General features: G+C 33.0%; 3 protein-coding genes across 3 annotated transcripts in view; 2 read left to right on the top strand and 1 right to left on the bottom strand.

The window, feature by feature from the left end:
* Nucleotides 1-10,689, top strand: part of LOC140051906 (glycine receptor subunit alpha-4-like) — a 23,505-nt gene extending 12,816 nt beyond the window's left edge. Inside the window, exons 3-10 of the mRNA XM_072097254.1 lie at nt 3,141-3,289; nt 3,740-3,810; nt 4,212-4,426; nt 4,847-4,929; nt 5,432-5,569; nt 6,461-6,690; nt 7,390-7,518; nt 8,473-10,689. Of these exons, the coding sequence (XP_071953355.1) occupies nt 3,141-3,289; nt 3,740-3,810; nt 4,212-4,426; nt 4,847-4,929; nt 5,432-5,569; nt 6,461-6,690; nt 7,390-7,518; nt 8,473-8,829 (1,372 nt within the window). The 3' untranslated portion in view covers nt 8,830-10,689. The remainder of the gene's footprint in view (nt 1-3,140; nt 3,290-3,739; nt 3,811-4,211; nt 4,427-4,846; nt 4,930-5,431; nt 5,570-6,460; nt 6,691-7,389; nt 7,519-8,472) is intronic.
* Nucleotides 10,690-12,966: 2,277 nt separating this feature from the next.
* Nucleotides 12,967-16,711, top strand: LOC140051726 (uncharacterized). The gene has a single exon (XM_072097021.1). It carries the CDS (start codon nt 13,346-13,348, stop codon nt 14,816-14,818), a length of 1,473 nt encoding a protein of 490 aa, XP_071953122.1. The 5' UTR covers nt 12,967-13,345; the 3' UTR covers nt 14,819-16,711.
* A 426-nt stretch (nt 16,712-17,137) lies between these two features.
* On the bottom strand, nt 17,138-24,951 carry LOC140051725 (uncharacterized). The gene is made up of 12 exons (XM_072097020.1): nt 24,558-24,951; nt 22,489-22,801; nt 21,645-21,770; nt 21,427-21,537; nt 21,050-21,160; nt 20,769-20,873; nt 20,216-20,362; nt 19,498-19,616; nt 19,048-19,227; nt 18,840-18,935; nt 18,235-18,472; nt 17,138-17,734 (listed from the first exon to the last, which is right to left on the bottom strand). The coding sequence occupies exons 1-12, from the start codon at nt 24,672-24,674 to the stop codon at nt 17,520-17,522; spliced, it is 1,878 nt and encodes a 625-aa protein (XP_071953121.1). The 5' UTR covers nt 24,675-24,951; the 3' UTR covers nt 17,138-17,519.
* Nucleotides 24,952-25,336: the final 385 nt, after the last annotated feature.

The following is a 25,336-nucleotide window of genomic DNA, read 5'->3' as shown; positions in this document are numbered from 1 at the left end:
TGTGGAGTCGTCTGCATATTGAGTTATTTTAATTTCTCTATTATTTACTGCAATCCCCTTAATAGTTTTATCGTCTCGTATGGCACATGCTAGTAATTCTATTGATAGGATAAATAAGTAAGGGCTGAGGGGGTCACCCTGTCGTACACCCCTTCCAACTGGAAAATAACTTGATGACTGCCCATTATTTATCACGCAACTACTTATATCAGTATATAATGCTTTTATGAATTGAATAAATTTTTCTCCGAGGTTTACTTTTTTTAAAACCTGAAACAAAAAACCCCATTCAAGCGAATCGAATGCTTTTTCATAGTCCAAAAAAAGCATAATTCCTGGAATATTTTTTATTTTGGTAAACTCCATAATATCTTCAATTGTTCGTACTGACTCGCCAATGTATCGGCCCTTTACAAAACCGGTTTGATCAATGTGGATAAGGGAAGGAATAAACTGGCTCAATCTAGTGGATAGTGCTTTCGATGCTATTTTGTAGTCCACATTTAGTAATGATATGGGTCTCCAATTCTTTAATTTGCATCGGTCTTTGCCTTCTTTTTCAATAAGAGTTATTACCGCCTGTCTCTGTGAGGTACTCATTTTTCCGCTATTTAAACCTATATTAAGTGTTTTTACCATTATTGGACCTATAATATCCCAGAATTTTAAATACCATTCGTTTGATAAACCGTCATTACCAGGGCTTTTATTTTGTGGCATGCTTTTTAGGGCATTGTAACATTCTCGAATTGTCAGGTCTCCTTCACAGATTATATTACTTTCTTCAGTTAAAGTTGGGATACTTTCGCTATTGAAAAAACTGTTATCTGTAAGACTTTCATTTATTTGAGTATTCGATTTGTATATTTTTTCGTAATAATCTTTTTGTAAATTTAATATATCTTGTGGATTAGTTATTTCTATCTCTGCATCTGTTATTATTTTTTTACATTGTTTTTTTCTATTATTCCTTTTTTCTAAACCTAGGAAATATTTATTGCTTTTTTCTCCTTCTTCTGCCCATTTAATCCTCGATCTTACAATAAGGCCATTGATCAGCTGTGCATCCAGCTCCTCTAGCTCCAGTTTAACTCTCTCTAATTCTAATAAATTTATTTCACTTGGATCTTCTGCGACTTTAATGTCCAGTTGGATCATTTTCAAATTCAGTTCTTCTATTTTATTTTTATTTTTTTTACATTGTTTTTTGGAATAATTAATCGTTTTTTCCCTACATTTAAATTTTAGCCACTCCCATTTGACTTGCTCGTCTGATATTTCGTTGTTTTCAATCCACTCCCTTAGATGCGTGTTCATTTCATTTATATAATTAATATCATTTAAGTGCGAGTTATTGAATTTCCAGTGACCTGGCCCTCTATTAGATTCTTTTTGTAATTGGATTGTAATTGAAACCGCCGAATGATCGGTTCGTAAACTTGGAAAGATATCACTGTTTATAGTAAATTCTTTCATACTATTATTTATTAGAAAATAATCTAATCTGCATTGTACCAGGGGTTTACGTTGTCTCCATGTATACCTACATTCCAATGGATGCATATCTCTCCATATATCAATTAAGTCAAAGGCATCTATAATTTCTATAATTTTATCGACTACATTTTGTTTTTGTTTGGTAGATCCCCCCCTTTTATCTACTTCATTTAATGTACAGTTAAAATCTCCACCAAGTATAATATTTTCCCACCCATTGTTATGTTTTTCAATGATTATATTTTTTAAGTTCTCATAATATTTAATCTGCATTTGCTCAGTGTTAGGTGCATAGATATTTATTATTGTAAATTGACAATCATTTTTTATCATTTCAATAATTAGAACCCTTCCGTTTTCATCTCTATAAGTATTCTTAATACGTTAATATAATTATAACGGTATCCATGATGACCGCAGTTTGCTGGCAACATTATCATGACAAAGACAAACAATGAATAAATAATTCAATTTTCGTATCTTTTGAACTTGAGAATTCGACTGAGAAAGTATAATACGATGGGCATAATTGGTTATACTATGATATAAAGAGACTTTAAAGGCATGATACAGTATTATAGTATATTATAGTGTAATTTACCTTAATATATTATTATACGAGAAATCCATGAAACTAATAATATTCAGTGTGTCAGTTATGAGAGTTTGAAATATCAGAAAATTATAACACATTAAACAATTTTACCATCATCTTCCAAATATTTAATATCTTAAACTGTACCAATTTCATCATGTTCACTAAAACAATACCAACATGCTATCATCAACTACCATTATTATCTACAGAACACTCATAAACAACATGCTATCATCAACTACTATTAATACCTTCTACAGGACACTCAGAAACAACATGCTATCATCAACTACTATTAATACCTTCTACAGGACACTCACAAACAATATTCTATCATCAACTACCATTATCACCTTCTACAGGACACTCAGAAACAAACTTGTTTTCATCTATTATCATTATCACCTTTTATAGAACACTTTATCACTTTATCAAGATAGAACCATTCTCCCGCTGCCCTACACACCATCTTCTAGAGATTGAGATAGGCTAGTATTAACAGTATCATCAGTTATCATCTTTTGACCATCGCTGTTTAATTTGCATTACATTATTAGTTTAATTTAATAAACTCATCAACACACTCAACCGATTGCTTCTACAGGAGGGAAATATTGCTTGTAAACAGTTATTAATTTTGACACAATACATATAGCCGTAGAGTTCAATTTGCATTGATAATCGATTATTTAATGATGTCTATGAATAGACTATTTCGTGTTCTTCATTTATTGTGTCTATATAGCCACTGTATTATGACCTCCGTATTAATATTGTTTACTGAATCAATAGAGTTTAGGCCTACACGTCACTGTTGAATTATTTCTTTATTATTATTAACCTCGGTATCGTGTTACGTTATTTGCATTTAAGTTCATATTAAGCATTCGCCATTTTTATTTGTTCTTTCTAATAAGTTGATTGTTAATATCGATAAGTATTCCACAATTAACTGAAATTCGTACGGTTAATTTGCATGTGCCAACTAAGGTTCATTCAGAACGGTTTTTATACGCTTGTAACGCGAAATTCATTTATTTTACAGTTGTGTGTTATGCAGACGAATAAGAGAAACAGGAGAAGATGTGGAAACGGTGGAAGTGGAACGCAATATTAAGCAAGAAAACGAAACGATAGAAACGTTTCGGCGTTTGACTAACGGTTACGATAAATCAATTAGGCCAAACTTTGGAAGTGAGTTATTTTATGAATGTTTATCGTGGGGTGTTATCAAATCTTACTTAGCAAGGAATTACGTATAATGCACCAAATTGGAATTGAGTTGATTTACGAGTTTATAATTTTAATTCTAAATGCCTAATTTTGAAACTTAGTTGAATAACCTGGAATAAAATGTACTATAATTTATTTATTTCAAAACGTATGCACAGTGCACGTTCGTCATTGGTAGAAGTTTGTTTGAAGGCGTGGCTTATATCGTTCAATGACCAATCATGATCAACTCATTATTTTTTCCTTATTAATAAATGATGTCAAGTACCAATACATTGTTTAACCGCGAATGACTTATAATTCATTAAGATTTTGTTTGTCTGTATTTTAGTTAGGAAAACTGGACCAACTTGTCACTATTAACAATGAAATAATTCGCTTTCAATAAACGTATTACTCTTGTTATTCCAGCTGGTCGACCAACAGACGTTCGCGTTGATATCTACGTAGCAAGTTTTGATAGTGTTAGGGAATCACATATGGTAAGAATAATGTGTAGCAACCCAATACCACCAACAATTCCTCAAATTGTTACAAAAACTAGCTTTCACAATTATTACAGATGTTTTTTTATAATTTGTACGGAAATACACGTGTTTATTGCACTATACAGCTTGGTTCCTTGCGTAACGTAAGTAGCACAACACAAGTAGTGCAACGCAAATGGCGTAACGCAACGCAAGTAGCGTAACGTAACGCAAGTAGCGCGCAACGCAAGTAGCGCGACGCGTGGATCTGTACGCTTTCGATCACGTTGCGTTGCGTCCAAGTGTAAACTATAAGCTCGAGTAGAGTAGTTTTTAAAAATGTTTATTATCATTATATTTTATTAAACAAATTTAAATTTAAATCCATAAACTTTTACTATTTCGTTATTCAATAGGATTACTCATTGACGCTTCACTTGCGCCAACGATGGGTTGATACGCGCCTTCGTCACGAAGGAATAATTCTGCCACCTACTTCCCATATTATTGATGATATATGGCTGCCTGACATTATCTTTACCAATGCCAAGGAAGCAAAATTCCACGACATCACGTTTTTAAACAAAGTTGTTAATATTAGTGAAAATGGAGAGGTTCTGTATATCACAAGGTATAAACAATGTTAAAAAGGATAAGGATAAATAATGATGCATACACTAATTTTTATATGTTTTTTCACTACACATGGAAAATAAGTAAATGTTTATTTTGTAAAGCTAAAAAATCCTGGCGTAGTTATAATTTTAAAAGTTACATTTTCAAATGCATGTATATAATTATACAGTAGGCCTATATATGTTAAATTATTTAATACACGACTTAGGCCTCCTATACACCATGTGAAAAAGTGAAACTACTTATTATAAAAATATAAAGGCTTGATATTGCATTATAACGAACGAATAAATAACACAGATAACATGTGTTATTATTAATATTCTAAGTCTAAGTCTAATATTACATTTTATAACTGCCTTTTATCCCATTATCTACATATATTGGTAATTGTTAGTTCCATATTATATTTCAGGTTAAGTCTTGTTTTATCATGTGCTATGGATTTCCATCATTTCCCGCTGGATCAGCAGAAGTGTGAAATGGAGATGGAGTCATGTATGTTGTTGAGTAGAATTATACATTCAATATTTACTTAGCCTTTGCTTAATATTTACTTAGTCAATAAGTGTTATTGGAAATTAATGAATTCATCTATAAAGTGCCTTTTAAGTAATGTACCTTCTACATCTACGAAGAAGTTCACAAAATGCAAATATCACTGTACTATTACAAGAAAAACAAGCATTCGTTCAAAACGATCACTTGTGCAATTTTTAAACTTAATAGAATTGATATTATGTGATGATTCCTTAATCAAAGTGGTCTCATTAGAATTCATTGGTAGAAATTGAAGGATAAATATAAACTAAATATCCATAGTCTAAATTTGTTTTGAAGGATGTTCAAAGCAAACTTCCATAAAGATTCAGCAACATAATTTTGATATTTTTGTATACGAACCAACAGACAAACAGAAAACATACACTCTTGCAGATATACATGTACTGCACCATAGTAGGCATGGCTCTAATATAAACATATCGCAATTTTGTTTTAGTTAAATACACTGAAGATGAACTACAGTATCGATGGGTAGATGACGAACCTGCTGAATTCCATGGCAATCACATGAAACTACCACAGTATGATATATCTGGTATTCATATTGGAACGTGTAATAAAGTATTAAAGACAGGTAATCAGTGACATTGTTTTAAGGGGTGGGTAGACAGTTCTCATTACTTTGTTACAGTATCAATGCAAATTCTTTGATACAGTATCATATTGTATCACATGTGACACATGTATGATATGTCATAAGCCTAACCTAACATACAGTATCATAATGTATCACATGTGACGCCTCTAGGATATGCCATACGCCTAACCTTACCTTAATCTTAACATGCGCTACATGTGATACATATGTTACACTGTATTATTTTAAATACGAGATACAGTACAGATAATCGGGTGATGTTAGATGGGAAGCAAGGATATGGTAAACACGTATCATTTTATGACCTATATTATGTTATAGAACGCCACTACCTAATCAATTAAAAATGCAATTGTTTCTAAACTTAGTATACACTAAATATTTCGATTGAAATAATTAACAGTTTAATCTAATACAGATTTTAATTTAGACTAATTAGTTACTAACTTGCCAATTGGTACTTAATGGGAATTTGTACTCAAGGGGAAATACTAAAACTAATTGTAGACTAGATTTAATTTATGTCTCTTAAAGGAGACAATACTCCTTATTGAGACGTTTTGAAGAAGTGGTTGTTGCCATTTATTAATTTAACTATAATAATTATTTAATAATATTGTGCAATAACTGGTCTTGATTTAAAGAATTAAGACGACATCGATATAAGTATATTATACTTATTTTAAATGAAGCATTTTAATACTGGATACAAACTCAAATAAAATATGCTCGATTTGGTTTTCGTTGAAATAATTATAAGCAATTCAAGATTATTTATTGGAAATTTAACTTTCCTTTATCCTGTTTTACTTTACTTTAAAAACCATTTACATTGATAAGTAATATTGTTATTATTTATGTTTATAGGTGCATATTCCTGTATCGTAGTTGAATATCTGTTTAGTAGGAACATAGGGTATTATTTACTGCAGACGTATATCCCTAGCATTCTACTTGTCGTTATGTCATGGGTGTCATTCTGGATTGAGATCAAGAGCTCTCCAGCACGTGTTGCATTGGGTGTGACAACAGTACTTACGATGATCACGGCTACCAATGGAGTGCGAGAGGACCTCCCGCACGTATCATACGTTAAAGTAAGTACTGCAAAATAATACACAAAATATGAAAAAGAAAACGTGGCTGAATTAATTCAATTCAATTTCTTTTATTTCGGAAATTCCATCCATATCAACAAACGTAAAAACAGAAAAAAAAGAAGAAGAAAATTCGCAAACTCTAAGCTTAAATATATAGGATACTTCTCCATCTACAATACATTTTTGAGTTATGGAGCATGTGTTTGCAATAATTAACGAATAAAAGTAATACTGATTTTGTATATCGTATTAAGTCTTTTATTTATTTACTTTTTCCATACGCATCCAACAGCGAGTAACTCGCAAATTGCAGTATGGCTAAACTATTTTAAAATGTATCGTGCTTATAAACTATGTCTCATTTGAGGATTAGGGAGTGGGGTTGAGAGTTAGAACCCTGGCACTAGGTCAGGATTGACTGGACGTTGGGATTGGACGGCAAGCACGATAACCACCAAACTACAGCTCCACTACCAAATATGCTGAATGTTATTTATTTATGATATAATTTCTATATTACTTTCATATTCTCATAGTAGGAAAAAACTGTGTAAAAACTGAAAGAATATTATTTGAAACATATTTGTCTGTGTTTAAGAAGTTGATTTGTTACAAAGCAACAACATATGCTGCAGATTATTCTATTGATCGACAAGTAAACTGAACATCCATGTGGCATTTCTGTTTCACCTTCAGGCTATTGACGTTTGGTTTGCCGTCTGTTTAATATTTGTCATTGGCGCCTTACTAGAATTTGCTATTGTACATCATTTCTCTGTGACAAAAGTAAAGAAGAAGAACCAATGGACAAACTCTCCAACGAAGGTAAATGATGTTTGTAGAAAATGTTAAGCAATTGTACCTCCTATAGACCAGTCGGATCTGGAGGCAGGTGTCACTTTTCTGCAGAATTTTCCAAATCAACTTTTTCTAGTGCATTTTTTGACGTAGATTACGAATCTGGTTGTTGATCGGACTAACGTGGGGGCTTTTTAAAGATATAAACGTTTAAAATCTTGATTTTTGAGATAATCAAAATAAAACAAATTTAGACAATAGAGGGCGCACTTTCTACATAATGAGTAAATTGGATTAAAAAAGACTTCGTTGCTGTTAATTTTATTCACGTAAATGTGAAAATAATTTATAAATCTGATCGGTTTTATATGCTGAAATTGTTTTAGTAATACACTGTGTAGTATAAAGTTAGTTAGAACTTTTCATTTTCTCCTAGTGCGTTTGAGAATACTTGTGAAAAAACTATGCTGGGACTAACCCTACAAAATCAACATTACTAGCCTGGCTCTAAATATATAATATCTTAATAAAATGAACCTTTACACAAACCTTCATAAAAAAGGGTTATTTTTTGTGGTAATACACTTTAAAAGTTCTATATTCTACTTCTCCTATTTATACAATTCTGCCATACAACTACATTATGTCCAATTTAATTAAGTCTGCCATTTCTATTAAATTCTATTTTATTATCTAAAGATATTCAAAATTTTTTATAGTTTATTTTCAGAATCAATTTTGTCATTATTGTTTTCCAATTTGGTTTCCTAGCATGTGTAATTCTAAAGATGAGTTTGAAAGAATGTACAATATATTATTTTCATTGTCATTATAGATCTGCATAAAAAGTTGCAATCATTGAGCGATAGAGGTCGCGCTTTTACATTTACAGCAATCATAATATTAGACGCTTTTGAATGCTATTTTAATAATGTTATGCCTATATTTACATACTTTAAAATATATCTTTTTCAATTTTAGTACGATATATCTGATAATGCCGAAATCGAAAGTTGCATAAAACTAACAATAGTCGATAAAACGTTTGATGACAATGAAAACGATGGACGTCAACGCTACGACCACCGAAGGAAAAACTATCACGATCCAGTGACTCCTCCTGGTTCACCACCTTACGATACACAAGCAAACCAACACGGCGAAGTATCCATTCTTGGATCTTGTTGTCATACCGACAAGAAAGAGGATAGTTATCTCTTTGGTAAAAAGATCGATATGTTCTGTAGATTTGCCTTTCCTCTAACCTTTATGATATTTAACATTGGTTATTGGGGATATTACGTGAGAAGTAAAGAAGAGGGTATGTTTGATGTTTAAAACTTCTATCATTAGGAGACGATATCAACAATATTAATTTTGAATTTGTTTGACTGAAGATGGCCCTGGTAGTTTGCAATGAAACTCAGCAAAACTACAAAAGGAAACAACTAAATAGGCTAACCAGGGAAGGGTGAAATTTCACTCTTCCCTGGGCTAACTTAGTGCATGGACTTGCTAGTGTGTGACTATTATACACAGGGATGGCCTAACTATTTCCTTTTTCTTTTCTCCTGGTTAATCATTTTGGTTAATTTGTTGTCTTAGTCTACTGTGTATCGTCGTTGTATATAATTACTAACTATTTTCAAAGTAAGGTAACGCCGTTTAATTTATCAAAAGTACATGATAATAGTATTTCTAGTAATTACTTAATCGTTGTCTAAATCGAGTGCTTACAGTATATATTTTTGTAAACTTTTTGCTTGTTGACTTATAGTTAATCATAATTATTTATACTCAATAGAAAGGTTAATATAATGTGACTATGTTTTCATCTGGTGGTATGTTGTGTTTGTAGGTGTGGGGGAGAATTTGGACAAGAACATTTTATAAAGTTTGATATTATTACACGAGATACGCACGTGAATACAATGTTTTTTAGCCAAATGATTTACAATTGATTTTTTAAACAAAATTTCGCTTATAAAAAGTTAAATTAAACTGAACATTTTTCTTAAAAATTACGGTTTTATCAGGTAAGAGTTTTTCGCTTTAATTTTTTCGATTTTTTTCCAGAATTTCTATTTTATGCTCTGATTCTGCAGCAAAAGATCGCTGAATAAATCTCTGACTGTGGTCTGTACATTTTCGGGTTGATGTTCCCAAATATGGTAGTGAAATACCCAAATATGGTAGTGATATTATTCACCATGTCCATATATGGGCACATTATCTCTGGCATTTTATGTTGTTGCCAGACATTCCTGAATTCCGTTATTTCCACCATTTATTGTGGAAATGCAACATTGTATACGCAATTTTCCACTTTTTATTTTCTACTTAAAAAACGGGGAGAAGGAATTATTCCGGAATAGTGAAGCAGAAACACATAATTTATTTAATTTTTTTACAATATGTATTTACAACATGTAAAATGAATTATGGTTGAAAATTCACAAATGATCCTTATCAAATGTGCATTTCAACGTTAATCAAATGAGAAAGACATAATACGCAAACATTATGAAACTTACATCCGGGTTCACGGTTTGAAGATATCATGGTTTTGTTTTTGATCTCTGTTAAAACATAAAGTGAAAATATCTGTTTCAAGAACATTTACTTGTTTACGTGTTGATACAGTGTAAAGATAGCTTAATTGATTGTTGTGAATGTTCAGTATGGCTCGGTAAATATTTAAAAATCAATGGTGCATTTTTTTTAAATAATTGTGTTGTAACGCCAGTCGCAGTTATGATATGTAAATTAGGAAAATACTAATCAAAATAAATCACAATCTGAAAGAAATACAACTGCAACTTGGATCAACAAAATATATAATTGTTTATTGTCCAATTGATGAATGCACTGTCCAGTACCGTACGTAATCATCAAAGGTTGTTTATGTAAGCATATCTTTTAACGATTAAAATTTATTATACAGACAATGTACTTAATCATAATGCCTTGAATCAAATCAAAATCAACACTATCACCATTCCACTGGCAGTGTAGGCTACACCTGTTTACACATTGTTTACATTATGACGTAAGTCGTCTGGAAATGATCGAAACGATATGTTGCTGTATGCCTATCTATTAGTCTATTTAAGGTCTTAATGTCTCCGTGATTATTAAAACACTCAAACACTAATATAGGTATAACGTAAAAGAAATAAACTCACAGTATTCATCAAATATTTGGTTTCGTTTTGCTTTTATCTTGTCTATGATCAATGAATTCCATATGCCTTTATGAACCCCATGAACGAGTTCTGCCTGACTGAGCACCGGTTCTGCTTGGCCGGTTACATAAGAATACGCTATATAAAAGGAAACGATTGTGGGGTGGACCTTGTGTTTTACACTTTACGTGTGAAGTACCATTGATTTATGTTATACAAAAGCACTGTTATGTTTTTATGGTAACTACACAACTGCTCAGTTGGCATTCAGCCGGTATCGTAATAACTGATGCTCGGAGTCGAGTTGAAATATGACTTATTTTGAAGCTGTCTATATATAATACCAAAAACTTCTATTATGATATCACAAGTTTTACCGGCGGCTTAGGTGAGTTGTTTGGTCGTTACCATGACCACGTGTGCTTGTAGGTAGTAGTGGCCCTGTTGTCGTTACCCTAAATAATCATAATAGGCCTAATGCCAATATATGCTGTAGTCAGTTAGGCCTATACAGTCACAGGGAGATAACATCCTCCAGAATCATGATCAAGTATTGTAATATACGTACAACGCTGGTACAACTATAATGTTATATAGGTCATTTTGATTAATATATGCCTACAATACACAATAACATGGTCAGTACGGTATGTGTTTTATTTATTTATTAATATATAAGTAGGCCTACTGTTATACATATTATAATGCACTACTTCTATAATTAAACCATGTTACCGAAACGAATAAGCGTATTGGACATGGTAGAGCTCATTAAATGCAGTAGGCCTACCAAGCAAATTCTGCTTGGGCCTATACAGTAAATTGATCTGTCAATCCGACTACTTCGATTATCCCCAGTGAATAGAATGTAAACATCTTCATGCATCTTCGAACAAAAAAGTGTATGAATAGCTGGGGGAGGGGGTCTTTAAAAAGTCAATAGACTAATTGTGAATCATTACCGTTAATCAAGTCCTTGGTCATAGTACGTGCCTTGCTAAATGCATAACGTATACATTAGTATTTGAATTAACAATGATATGTGTTTCAATAATGCACGTGACAACAGTGTAATTAATGTCACCTAGTAAGATTCTTGTGTTTACTTAATGTACTTTATTCGATTAAAAACTACAAACAAACAAACAAACAAACCACTGTTGTATAATTAACTGGAAATTAGACCCCATCAAAAAAAATGAAGAAAAATTAAATATCTGCCATAATCAAGCAACATTAATCGGCCTAGTTTTTCACATTATTGTGGTGATCGTGAATTGATTTGAAAACTCGTGCATACCGAACACTACCGTAGCTTAATAAACTATATAATAATCTACAATTATATTATTGATATATACACCAGTGCATTACTTCATTTCTGAGCAAAATCGGTATTATAATGTGAGTGTTTTCCTTGAATAATATTTTATATTGGAAATCCCTTTTGAAGAATCACCTGCCGTAGTCTCTAAGACGCACATTTGTACAAACAAAACAAAGAAAATACTGTAGGCAATTTTGTGTCAATCCTTGAAGGATTGGTTTCTGAAAGTCGTTCGATTTGTTTCAATAATTTAAAACCATGGATTATTTCTTTTATTATTTAATTTATTCGTCGTATTAGTCAATGGTATTTATTGAACAAAAACACATCAAAATACTATTTAAACTTGTGTGTAAATCCTTGAAGAACCGTTGCTTGTCAGTCGTCAGTTTACACTAAACCAATGCGTATTGTTGTGTGTAAATCCTTGAAGAACCGTTGCTTGTCAGTCGTCAGTTTACACTAAACCAATGCATATTGTTGTGTGTAAATCCTTGAAGAACCGTTGCTTGTCAGTCGTCAGTTTACACTAAACAAAGGCATATTGTTGTGTGTAAATCCTTGAAGAACCGTTGCTTGTCAGTCGTCAGTTTACACTAAACCAAGGCGTATTGCTATTTAATTTATTCGTCGTATTATATAAAGCATCACATTTTTGTTTTAATATAAACAATCAAATATGTATTATTATTATGAACAATAAGGTGAAAATCGAATATTGTGTCACGCGGGGATAATCGCATACGAACATCACACGCGTGTTACACGCAATGTAATTATGAAATCAATAAATCGAGTTTGATACTGAGTATATATTTTTTATCCAAATATTTTTGTATCGATGTGAAAATATTTCTATAAACAATTAACTTTGACCAATTTTGATTAATATGTTTGACTTCTCTCTATCCACAGTTATACCAATCACTCTTTGGTCTACGAACTGCTTGACTTTAACTTTGGCATACCGGCATTTGTAATCTATTCGCTATCGAGAAGATGATTACTTTATGGTGTATTTGACCTAATACTTTGATAAATATATTGACACATTTCTGTCTTACTAAGTATTACCGGACAACGTGTTGATTCTGACTGAATTTTTCCAATTGGCTTGGTACTTTAACAGATTACATGATGCGCTGGTTTGTTTATACAAAACATGTTCACTTCATGTTACTATGACGTCAGTGTAAATAATAGTAATACGCAGACAATACAGACATTACATATTCGGCGGAAAGTTGATGCAGACGTTATACGTCTGAACTTGGCGAAGGAATTAAGGACCGTTAAAAGTGTTGCTTAATAATCAATAGCGGTAGCTTTTTTTATTATCAAAATGTTGTCTTGTCATCTTCAAGGTAAGGAGATGTATCACAAACGCAGCATAAATAGTAATTTTCATCAGGAAGATTTAGCTGAACGCAGGCACAGGCCTGTTATGTTTACTAAATCAGTACCGAATAGAGCGAGAGTTTCAAGTTCAGACAACAATTTTAGAACGCCTAAGGAAGCATGGACACATCAGATGTGTATTGGTAAGCATACTAGAACAAACATATTTCCAAGTAGCGTTGGATTTAAAAAGAATATTGATTTGGAATCTCAGTTTCAAACAGAACTTAGTAAATGTTTATTTGAAAAGTCACTAGAGGAATTCGAAAAGAATAACAGTGCAGACGACACTGCTCTTCTAAAGAGTCGGAATCAGTCGTTAGCTAAAACTAGACCATCAAGTAGCATTTCGTATTGGTCTTCTCAACCAGCGTTTGAGCTGAGTCAATCTCTTTGGACGATAAAAACAAACTGCTTTGACCCGAGAATTTCACTTAATATTAAAGAAACCAGATGTAAGTCTGCAATTGTTCAAAATAATGAAAAGTTTGATACATATTTCGTTAATGGTAGTCTGGATGCAAGAGCTGTTGCTAAGTCACGTGGACCAATCGAAACATCTACAGGAAACATACGTGCGCATGTGCATAGGATTAAAAGTGGAACTACGAGGAATCTCCACAAACTATCATTGAGACACAAGTACTCGGATAAAAACAAAGAAAGCGAATATCGAACTATGATGAAGCTATATGTAGATAAACCACCACCAGCCCCACCACCACCATTGACACCTGAAGAAAAACAAAGAGCTCGAGAAGAGGCACTAAGGATAATTGCAGAAAAGTTGAAAGCTGAAGAGGACGAAAGAGCTGCCAAAGAGGCAGAATTAAAAAAACAAGCCGAAGAAAAGGCAGCTGCCGAGGCAGCAGTCGCTGCTGCAAGTAGACCATCTTCTTCAGGAAAAACTGTGACATTTAATGAAAACCTCACCAGTACCAAAATTATAGGTGGTAGAAAAAAATCATCTCGAAAAAATTCACCGGCAAGAAAGTCTTCGCCGACTGGAGGAAAAACTAAATCGTTTCCTGGTTCCGGAAGAGGGTCACCGTCTGGGCGTAAAAAGTCTCCAAATTCGTCTCCTAGTGATTCGCCAAAACCACCGTCACCAAAAGGAAAAAGAAAGAAGGGCAACACAAAGGGAAAGAAAGGTAAAAGTAAAAAGAAACAGATAATCCCTGAGGTTATTACACCACCAGTGGAACCAACTCCGGTTGAAAAACCAGAACCAGAACCGGAGCCAGTACCACTGGAACCACAGGTAGAGAACATTCCATCGGAACCTAAAGTTATCTTGCTCGATGATCCACCAAAATACACGCCAACTGGGGAATATAAAACAAAGAATAAACGCGTAACTGAATGGTTATATAGCTGCAGTTCAGCCGCGTCCGGTACATATCAGCCTTTCTTGTAACATACCTTCAAAGGCTATACTATGTCTACACTATCAAACTAGTTAGACAAAAAAAGTGCGATGTGGCGAAATATGGTAGTAGTTTTATGACATTATCGTATCCATATATGGGCACATCACATTGTTTGCCACATAAAGTTTGATAGCGTAGACAGAGCTTAAGAAAATGTTTACCTACATTGTTAACTTACTATGGGCTCGTTCATGCTATGTTGGACTAATGGACTAATTATTAACTTTTGTAGATAACTAAGCCTCGACGACGTTCAATGTTTGGTTTGTTTTTAGGCCTATTGCCTGTTTCAGAACAAGTAAATAGAAGTTTAGTTGTGCTTTACGGTATATATCGTAATTTTATAAGGTGCTAATTTGAAACAATCTTAACTGTATCATAAATCTGTAAAATGATTAATTCTGTGTACTTGTGTTGGTACATTATCTGAATTAGGTGTTTGTACGAAGCACAAGTATAAGACGATTATTGAATGTTATAAGTATCACTTCTGAATGTTATAAGTATCACTTCTGAATGTTATAAGTATCAATTCTGAATGTTATAAGTATCACTTCTGAATGTTATAAGTATCACTTCTGAATGTTATAAGTATCACTTCTGAATGTTATAAGTATCAATTCTGAATGTTATAAGTATCACTTCTGAATGTTATAAGTATCACTTCTGAATGTTATAAGTATCAATTCTGAATGTTATAAGTATCACTTTTGAATGTTATAAGTATCACTTCTGGTTTGTTTGCTTCATCGTAATCATTCCTTCTATTCAATTGATTTAATCGTATTTTTTGTCCCCAACAATACTTTATTATCCTAGTGAGGGACATCTTCGGAACCCAGCAAAGTGTCCTCTTAATAGAGGTGTCCCCTTAATAGAGATTGGCTGTGTAGTGTTAAAACATATATTTTCACAGAAAAGTTTCCCCTCAATAGAGGTGTTCCAAAAAAGCGGGGTTCAACATTGATATTTTGATTCCAATACCTTTGTATAACATGCTATTTCGAGACTGTATATTTCATGCAAAATGGTAATGAAAACCTGCAAAACAGATTATTGCATGCATATTATCACGTTTTAAAAACAACGCTGATACTGGCACGATTTTTAAAATACAGATGCACCTTTATTCTGGAAGATATATGGCAACGTTCCGTGTCCACTTCTGCCTCAATAGCTCACGTTACCTAGTCGGTAAATTACGTTCTGGATACACCGCATACTATTGTTTTCATTTTGGTATCATATTCATAAAAATGTTTGAACTGCGTGTCGGTATTTGTGCTAACACACTTTTAGTAGATGGATTAATTTTAAATCAATATTTTATATTCCAGTGAACCAAAGAGCTTAATTTTTTCAATTACGATTGATTGTACAGTTAAATGTAAATTTATTATATTTTAATTAATAGCAAAAAATAGCAATAGCAGGAAATAATGTATTTATGAATTTTCGGATACTATCCGGGAAATATTATCATAAACATGATTTTATTCATTTTATGGTTGTGTTTTACGATGGTTTTAAAGTTCATTTTTGTAACGTAATATTTTAAAAATTAAAATTATTACAGGTTATAATCAAATTGCGGTTCCACAAATATATTTTGGCCATGACGTAATGATTAGCGCGGCCATAACGTAATGATTAGCGCGGCCATGACGTAATGATTAGCGCGACCATGACGTAATGATTAGTGCAGCCATGACGTAATGATTAGCGCAGCTATTATGACAGTAACGATTCGAACTATCTAATATCATTTTTATTTTATAGAACAACTCGCTTTAAAAATATTGATTAAAATGTAATTGTGCTTATTAAGGTTGGTTCCCATTAGAATGCAACGCTAAGCGCTACGCCAGTGATTCGGATCAATCACGACGCGAAGGACCATTAGATCTAGCGCATGTATTTGTCAACTTGCTTGCGTTGCGTCCTAGTGGAAACCAAGCTTCAATCAAATGTTTGGACGTGTTGTGCATTAAATTAAAAAAAGCTTTATTTGATCATGTTTCATGTGTGTGTAATTATGGGCATCCAAGTCTTCTCAGATAAGGACTATAAACCGTAGGTCCAGTGGACACATCTGGCTCATGTACATCTTTCAAGACGAGTAGGGGGTTACCCCGGTGTACTAGTTTACACATAGCCATTGTGACTCATCAATAGGGCCCCTTGATTGCCAGTATACGCTGTTTAGGGTCACCCTATATAAATAAGGTGTAATAATAATATTAATGTATCATTGATTGGTTTGAGTGTTTGATGTAATGACACTAAATAAAACCACTTATTTTGAAGATAAATCCCTACTTTATTGGGGTATCAAACGTTTGTCATGAGTGACGACGCCTTAGTTGCATGACGTCATAGGTGTGGTGTTTCCACAGATTTTACAAATTCCCGGGTCTCAGCAACCTTGTTTAAAGTATGAACAGTGATACAAATTGCATTTCAGTTTGACATCATCATACTGTGTATCTTCATCATTATTCTAATTATCGACATATTGTTCCGCCATAATCGTCGTCGTCATCTCTCGTCTTCAGGTAGTCGCCAAAACAGAAACAGTATCATAATCGTCATCAATCTTCTCTTTATCCTTGATATTTTTTTTCCAACATCAATGTTACCAACATATTAACCTTCACATCGTTATCTCATCATTAACATTGTGTTTAATCATGATTTCACATAAGATGAATCCAGTACGTTTTCTATGTAGTGAATTACTCCATTACGGGCAACTACGTCACTTTCAATAACAGTGACGTCATTTACCAACTTATTTCCATTTATTGATTGTAATAACACTACATCTTGAGTTTCGGTGTACATCTCTAGTTCAATGTATTCATCCGAGTCCTCTTTCGAAGAACGCGGGAAGCAGACATGACCTGAGTGAGTCAATCAATTCAAGAATGTTTAGGGCCTACCTCATAATAAAGATTTAGGGACTCTCATGCCACTTGAGGTAATACATTTCTATGAAGTTTAAATAATGTAAAAGCAAATGAATTTATTATATCTTACTCAAGCTTAACTGGAAGCTAAGGAATTCAGGTTAGGCCCTCAACGGACCCACGTCAGTCAGCTACGGAGTGCAGCGCCAACCCAGACCAGCACATCGGGAGACGGTCCCCACTCTTTTCGATAGTGTACCAACTTTAACATGCACTGTATAGGACCAAATACTTTACATCCCATCCAAAGGACGAGGTAATAAGATTAACGCATCTTGCCTAACGATACAATTAATATGGCACAGAGTGGCAAAGTCGAACCATATCCTTATTATTATACCATCACTCTCTGAATGTAGTTACAAAAATAAAATGCTGTAAAATAGCTTGTGTTGTTTGATGTCACCTGGCAACAAAATCAATATCTCACTTACCTAAGATAATATGATACATTAAAATCCATCTGATTTGTCTTCTGTCTCCTAGAACTTCCTCTGGTATTGCGTCAATGGCACTATTTGTTGGAACTAGTAATGTCACGGGCGATTCTTCATTAGCATTGCTTAATATTTGGATAATCCGCGTGAGGTATTGCGCGTACTCAAAAAAGCGAGTGAAGCGTGCATCAGTCAACAAGACTTCCATTATGTTCTTGGATGGAATTGTGAGTATCTATAATAGAAATATATTTTAGATGTTTGTGCTTGTATATTAATTTATATAAAAGATGACATCATAGGGGCTTATAATTCGAATCACATTTCAATCGTGGTCGAGTATGCTGCGATCACTTAACACGATGCGATGACACGCAGCATGTTCCGTTGATGTACACATCATGATAAATGTTATATTATAATAAGGTACAATATTGGTAAGGTAGAATATGGGCACATTCAAATTTATTATTTTCCCGGTTAAGGTGGTTTCTACCCACTCTAGAAGTTAGTGATACTGTGCTCATGCATGATACACTTGAATCTCTACATGATCATGCGCAGTCCGTACCTATACTGTTGTCTTTCATGTTTTCTCTTACCTTGTCTATGATGAATATTGAACTTTGACCTTTGTATTCATCCGAATCGATGACTCGTCCACATATTTTTTCAAGTTGTGACTGAAGTTGTGTTACCTGTAAAACGAATAAACATTTCAAATTACTGTCTGGAAACAGACATTCAACAAATATACATATACCCATCATCAAAGTCAAGAATAAGGATAATGCCAATCAATTATTATACCTTTTGTAGCGGTAAAGTGGGCGATTTTCCTTTATTGTTTTGCAGCAGAATAATCCTTTCATCTTTGTCAACGATATCCTCTTTTAAAAACCTATATCCTGACACTGTATGTCGCAGTATAAATTCAGACAGATCGCTTTCATCAGTTTCTTTATTTGATAAATAATCTGTATGAATATCCTGAGAAAAGACATTTTTTGGAAAAGTAATTGTGATATATTACACAAAAAATAACTATGATGACTACAGGCCCAGCAGCTCAATGAGAAAAAACATTTTCCATAAAAGATCCACCCATTTACAAACAGCAATAGGACATTATTTTACTATTAATCTAGTGAATAAAGAAATAACAGAAGACAGCTATTGAATAGTTGTATTTTTTTCTACATTCATCTAAATTATACTGTTTCAAAACAAAATAGAGTACAGTCCGATATCATTATTTACCGACAAAACGCTATCTATTGGAGCAAAAAATGTAGAACTGCTCATCATGTTTGCCACGTCGATCTTGCTCCAAAACAACAGATCAGTAAGCTTTGATCCAATCTTTGCTGGATATTCAGCTGGTAAAATAAAAAAAAAATACATATAAAAAACCAGCATATAATTATTAAACTAAATACTCCCTCTAATTCATAGCGTAAGCGTAATAGTTGACAAGGAAGAAATGCTATGTTAAACCTGCAATATTCTACATTAAATATTGAGCTGTTTATATGCAAGTAAACTCCATATTTATATACGTAACTACCGTACTGAAATGTACCCGATTCTCAGTGATGTATCTCCACATGCTACAATATTTTCAATAAGAAAACATTGGTAATACTGTATCATTAGAATCGAAATGGTGCCTGTATCTAAGGTTAGATTAAGGATTGGGTTTTGGTATGTGAGTGATACCAGAGAAAACATGTGAAATATATAATATATAAATATTCCAATGATACTGGATATATCTAGATACAGTAGGTGGAAATGTAGACTACATTAGAATTAATTTCCTTAATAGGTTAGCTGAATAAATTAACTTAACTGTGTTATTAGCCTACGCAGGCCTACTTAATTTATTTTATTTTTTTGTATTTTGTCTTATCTTCAGTACAACTGTCAAATATCCATAACAAAAATATAGTAGGCCTATAATATAATGATAGCGTACCTGGATGTTCACAGAAGATGCCTTTGTATTCCGGATAACAGTGGCAGTGTACATCGCCCTCTATAGCTGCCGTACAAACTCCTTTATTTTGACATGGGTCACTAAGACATTGATTCGGCAACATAAACATTTGAAAATCAGCGATTACTAAACAATGTAATGTAATAATACTCAAAATGATTTTCGAAAAGTTAATACAACAAAATAAACGTCATTTCCGCTGAGTAGTTGTGAGCTTTCGTTTCGTAGACGAACATTAAATCGAACAAATGCTGTCCGGTATAAACTGAACAGTGTACTACTCTGTTTATGCTGGAATTAATACGCATGCGCAGATTTATCTTTGCATAAATTACGTTTCCTTTCGTCTACGAAGAAGTATAATGATATACAGCGCCTATTTGGTTTGTCTAAATGCCTGTTCAATAAGCCACCAGTTTTCGTAACATACTAAATTTATTTAATGTAATGTTTTACCATTACTGATTACATAATATTTATTAGAATATTTCGTATTATTACATTAAATATATGTTTCTCAAGTCCACAATACCTTCACATAACTGTCCCGTATACGGCATTGTACATTCACATGAGAAACTCTGACCAGTAATATGGCAATGTCCATTGTTACTGCATGGGTTCGGCAAACATGGGTCTATAAACAAAACATTTTGAAATATATTACATAATGCTTAATTAGCATAGTAATAAATAAATTAGCATACCATGTGTGAAAACGTGCCGATCGACGCACGTATCTAACTATCATAATAGTGTTTTTGAAGATCATATCAAAGATAAAGTGAAATATATACAAATACTTAATATTACTTTCTGTTTCGCAGAATTCACCGAGATATCCTTCTTGGCATTGACATTGAAATGATCCACTTTCAGATAAACATATGGCCTCGTTTTGACAGAGATTCGGAAGACACGGATCTATATAAATTAAATTATAACAAAACATACAAATAAAAGATTGAGCACATAATTTGTGTATATTTATGTTAAAATAAAAACAATGGATACCCGTAACTAAAAGATATTTTTTTAATTCGAAACATTATTTCTAAACCTTGTTTTTTTTTATTTGACTTTGGAAACGTCTGAACATTAATCCTGTTACATTTTACAAACCACAAAAGTACTTTAAACCGATAACAATGTTTGCCCGTAATCTATAGCATAGATTTGCATAAACATACCTTTGTGTTCGCAGTGAGTTCCAGTGTATTGTTTGTGACATTTACATGAGTAATTGTTTCCTATCTGTCTGCACATACCACCATTTTTACAAGGGCGAGATGCACAAAAATCTATAAAAGATAACGTTTTTATTTAGTGTTTGCATCGTCTTCTGTGCTGTTAAAACGGCGAAAAAAATACGTGGACGTAGCTTAGAATTATTAGCGCCGATACTCACCGATCCGATGGCACATTTTTCCAATGTATGGCGGTTTACAGAAACACAAGAAATGGGTCACATAATTAAAACAAATGCCATTATTTTTACAAGGATTCGAGTTGCAAACATCTACATACGAGTTATCTAATAAAAGTAAAACATATGAATGAGGAGTAAGAATTTCAATACATTATATCTATAGATCGGAGCAATTGAAGACCAAGTTCTTATCATAGGACTACACAATGTTCTATCGTAGTATGCTCTATCTACACTACTTGACAAAAAAGTGTGATGTGCCCAAGTATGGTAATGACATCATCGTGTTCATATATGGGCATATAACATTTTTTGTCACATAAATGTTTGATAGTGTAGACAGAGCTTTACATAATGATATTATATTAACACAGTAACCTAATATTGATAATACTACGTCTACTGCATCCATGCTTACTGATTCATGTAAGTTTGTAAGTTTAAATTAAATAAAAAAACCTAAAATTAGAAAAACTTCTGAACCGAACTATTCATGTGGCAAACAGATGCATTATTATTCATTGAGGCAAGCAAAGGTTTTTAGCGAAGAAAAAGGTAAAAAAAAAGTGTATTCAAATTACAGTATTATAATGCTGAATGATTTTTGCAATAAATATTGCGGTTTTGCCCGTTGATCAAAAACATTTACCAATCTCATCAGCCATACGCGTGATTTTGTAATGACATCAATATCCCACGCAAAACCTTGACTTAACTATGTAAAATTTACAATGCGCTTCAGTTGTTGGTGACCAATTATAAGCCAAAAAAATACAGAAAGGAAGATGTTATTGCTAAAATCGCTTAAAATGGAAAATCATACCTTTTCGGGCGGCATGGTTTGTAGCAGGAGAGAGTGAATTGGTTGTAGTGTGAACGTATTCGTATAACGTATTCGGTTTTTGTGTTGTTCTCTTTATGTGAGTTCGTTGTCCCAGAGAAGGGTGAACACCTTTCTCTGGTGTACCGTGTCTTGAAATACTGTTTACCGGCCGATTTCGGATTTTGATGAAATTCCTTTGAACATTTAATACTTCTTTTGAACTACTGCTACTGCTACGACTATCAATCCGTAATCCATATCTCAGATTATTCGATTGTCTACGGTTAAAATTCTTTTGTCTCCAGAATATTTTCTGGGAAAAAAAGTGTTATAGTATTATGTAAATCATTGACTTTTATCATACCTGTATTTGTGAAATTGTATAAATTGATTGCATCAGAGAGTTTATATAATATTTCTATGACTATTAAGTTAACTCGTGACATGTCATTTCCAGTCCTCTAGTTCACACTCTACTCTCTTCGCATGTTTCACAAAGTTGTATGAGGTCAGCAGAAATGGAACAAACAAATAGGAACAATAAAGTAAATATGAAAGAAAATAAAACTGATAGATTGTCACCAGCGTATAATGTTACAGATGAAAAGAAACAGATCATGGGTTGACTAACTGAATTGGCAGATGCTGGTTGAATCCGTTGGACTTCATCCAAAAAGGATACATATTGCGTGACATTTCGAGTCACGTTAAAAAAAACAATCATTTGCTTTACAAAGTTCGTTCGTCCACATTATTATACTAGATTTATTTATTGTGACGTCATATTTTATTGATTAATTAATTATATTATGAAAAATGTTATATGGGCAGTGAGTCGTGAATATTATTTAACTTGCTGTGTTGCACTGTTCCAGTAGACCTAACCAATTCGAATTAAGCCCTATCTTAAGCTTATGCTCAACACTTGTGCGTATAGGCCTACGACTGGTGTTGGGATCGAGAGCGAAACTATAGGCCTAGATGATAAAATCCAACTCAATGGAATTCGCCATTTTTTTTTAAAGATACTATCAGACGGGTTTGCCCTTCACCGGTCATGGTAAAATGCATTTAAAATTTAGTTTCTTAATTCCCAGTGGTTTAGCAGGTTATGATTATAGTTTCATTTATTTATTTATTTATTTATTTTGTCATTATAAGTATCATTTTATTTCTATATTTATTTATATTATTAGGATCTTTTATAAGCAAATTTGATTATTATTTTTGGTCGGATAGATAGAAAAGAAATATGACATGATGGTATTCTCAAGGTCAATAACTATTATTACACGATTTTATCAGGGTTTTTTTTAGTTTTGGTCATTTCCGTCAATATGACAAGTGCACTAAAATTCTATTTAAATCATTATTAACATTCAATCTTACTTAGCAGCTAGATATTAATGATTAGTTGTTTTCGTGTAATCACTGTTCGTGTTTTACATAAATTGTAATATATTGGCATTACTAAAATAGTGTTAATAACATTGATGTTCAGAATGTGGAACAATAAAAGCATCATAGTTGGTAATTGTTTCTGAATAATAGCATGTAATTATTTTCATTTGGACATAGAACACTGATATCAGTGAAGTGGCATTTGACAACATTGAAAAAACCAACCATTACAAAATTAAAGGAAAATTTAAGCATGGAGAAAATACATACAGATATATTTCCTCCATGATTTAAGAAAGCTTCAAGTTAATCAAACCAAAATTGCAATGAAAATCACACATGATAAACACACCAAAAAACACAACACAATAATCCAGGCACCACCCATACCACCCACAACCCGAAACAAACTGCGTTACAATATTATATTTCTTTCTCATCCTTTTTTAAATAAGTTTACCGGTATTTAAGGATATAAATGAAAATCTGTTTTAGTACTTTTCAATTATGAATATGCCTACATTAACTAAAACATTAACATAATATAAATTAATAGAGAAAATAACGATTAAATATGTTAGATAAATACCATGTAGCTAAATAAATGTAGCTTAATGTTAAATTCGATAGTGTTCCGAGTGCGATTTAAGGCTAGCTCACACACTTACCCCAGTTTCCGTACTACTTGATCCAATTTCCTGGTCGCCTGCTACAACTAACTTTACAGCAGGTCCTACTGTAGCCCACAGACAACTGACCAAAATAAACACTGTCTGCAAATTCATAATCCTAAGTAAGTAAACTCTGGAGAAATGATGCTTAGCCACTGAAGGGTTAGTTGGGTGTCGTCTGGTCTGTATCTCTGTGATCTAAATGTTGGATACAATTGCAAATAGGTTTTCGGACTATCAGTGAAGTATGAGTTTGTATACAGTTGTCAACGTTGCAATACCACCTCATCCAGCCTGCGTTAGGAATGCTATAGAATCAACTACTTTATGGAATTTCGACTGGTATTATCCATTCATCCATAATATTGCTAATAGGTTCCTTAATATTGAGCCAAAAAATCGTAGCCATATGATGTGATTTAACCCAAATCAAAGATGTGTGTCCTATTTGCGAATCGAATATCAAACCTATCCGCATAACTAATTCGGTAAAGAACGATTTTATAGTAGGCCTACAAGGAAATATTAACATTGACAATCCAAGGTATGATCTAATGAAATATGCGGAGGGAAAATTATCATAGAAATACGCATGACGTTATTAGATATATAGTTGGTGTTTGCTACAATGTGGTTCGCCAACCTTGTAGTTTAACGATATTATGACAATGAATGTGTTTGCCAAATCGTGGGAAAGGCGTATACAAACAAATAGTGAATTATCGTTATGCTTTATCATAAGATAAAAGTAAGCCAAATGAATATCCCTGAACAAA

The sequence above is a fragment of the Antedon mediterranea genome, chromosome 6 (genome assembly GCF_964355755.1).
Source record: "Antedon mediterranea chromosome 6, ecAntMedi1.1, whole genome shotgun sequence".
Lineage (NCBI taxonomy): Eukaryota > Metazoa > Echinodermata > Crinoidea > Comatulida > Antedonidae > Antedon > Antedon mediterranea.
The sequence above is the reverse complement of the archived record's forward strand: the minus strand, read 5'-3'. Positions and strand labels throughout refer to the sequence as shown.

Coding starts and splice junctions, on each gene's coding strand:
- LOC140051726 (XM_072097021.1), top strand. CDS start 13,346: ATGTTGTCTTGTCATCTTCAAGGTAAGGAGATGTATCACAAACGCAGC.
- LOC140051725 (XM_072097020.1), bottom strand. CDS start 24,674: ATGAATTTGCAGACAGTGTTTATTTTGGTCAGTTGTCTGTGGGCTACA. Junction 21,538..21,644: donor AAAAATGTGCCATCGGATCG/GTGAGTATCGGC, acceptor TATCTTTTATAG/ATTTTTGTGCATCTCGCCCT. Junction 21,161..21,426: donor AACTCACTGCGAACACAAAG/GTATGTTTATGC, acceptor TAATTTATATAG/ATCCGTGTCTTCCGAATCTC.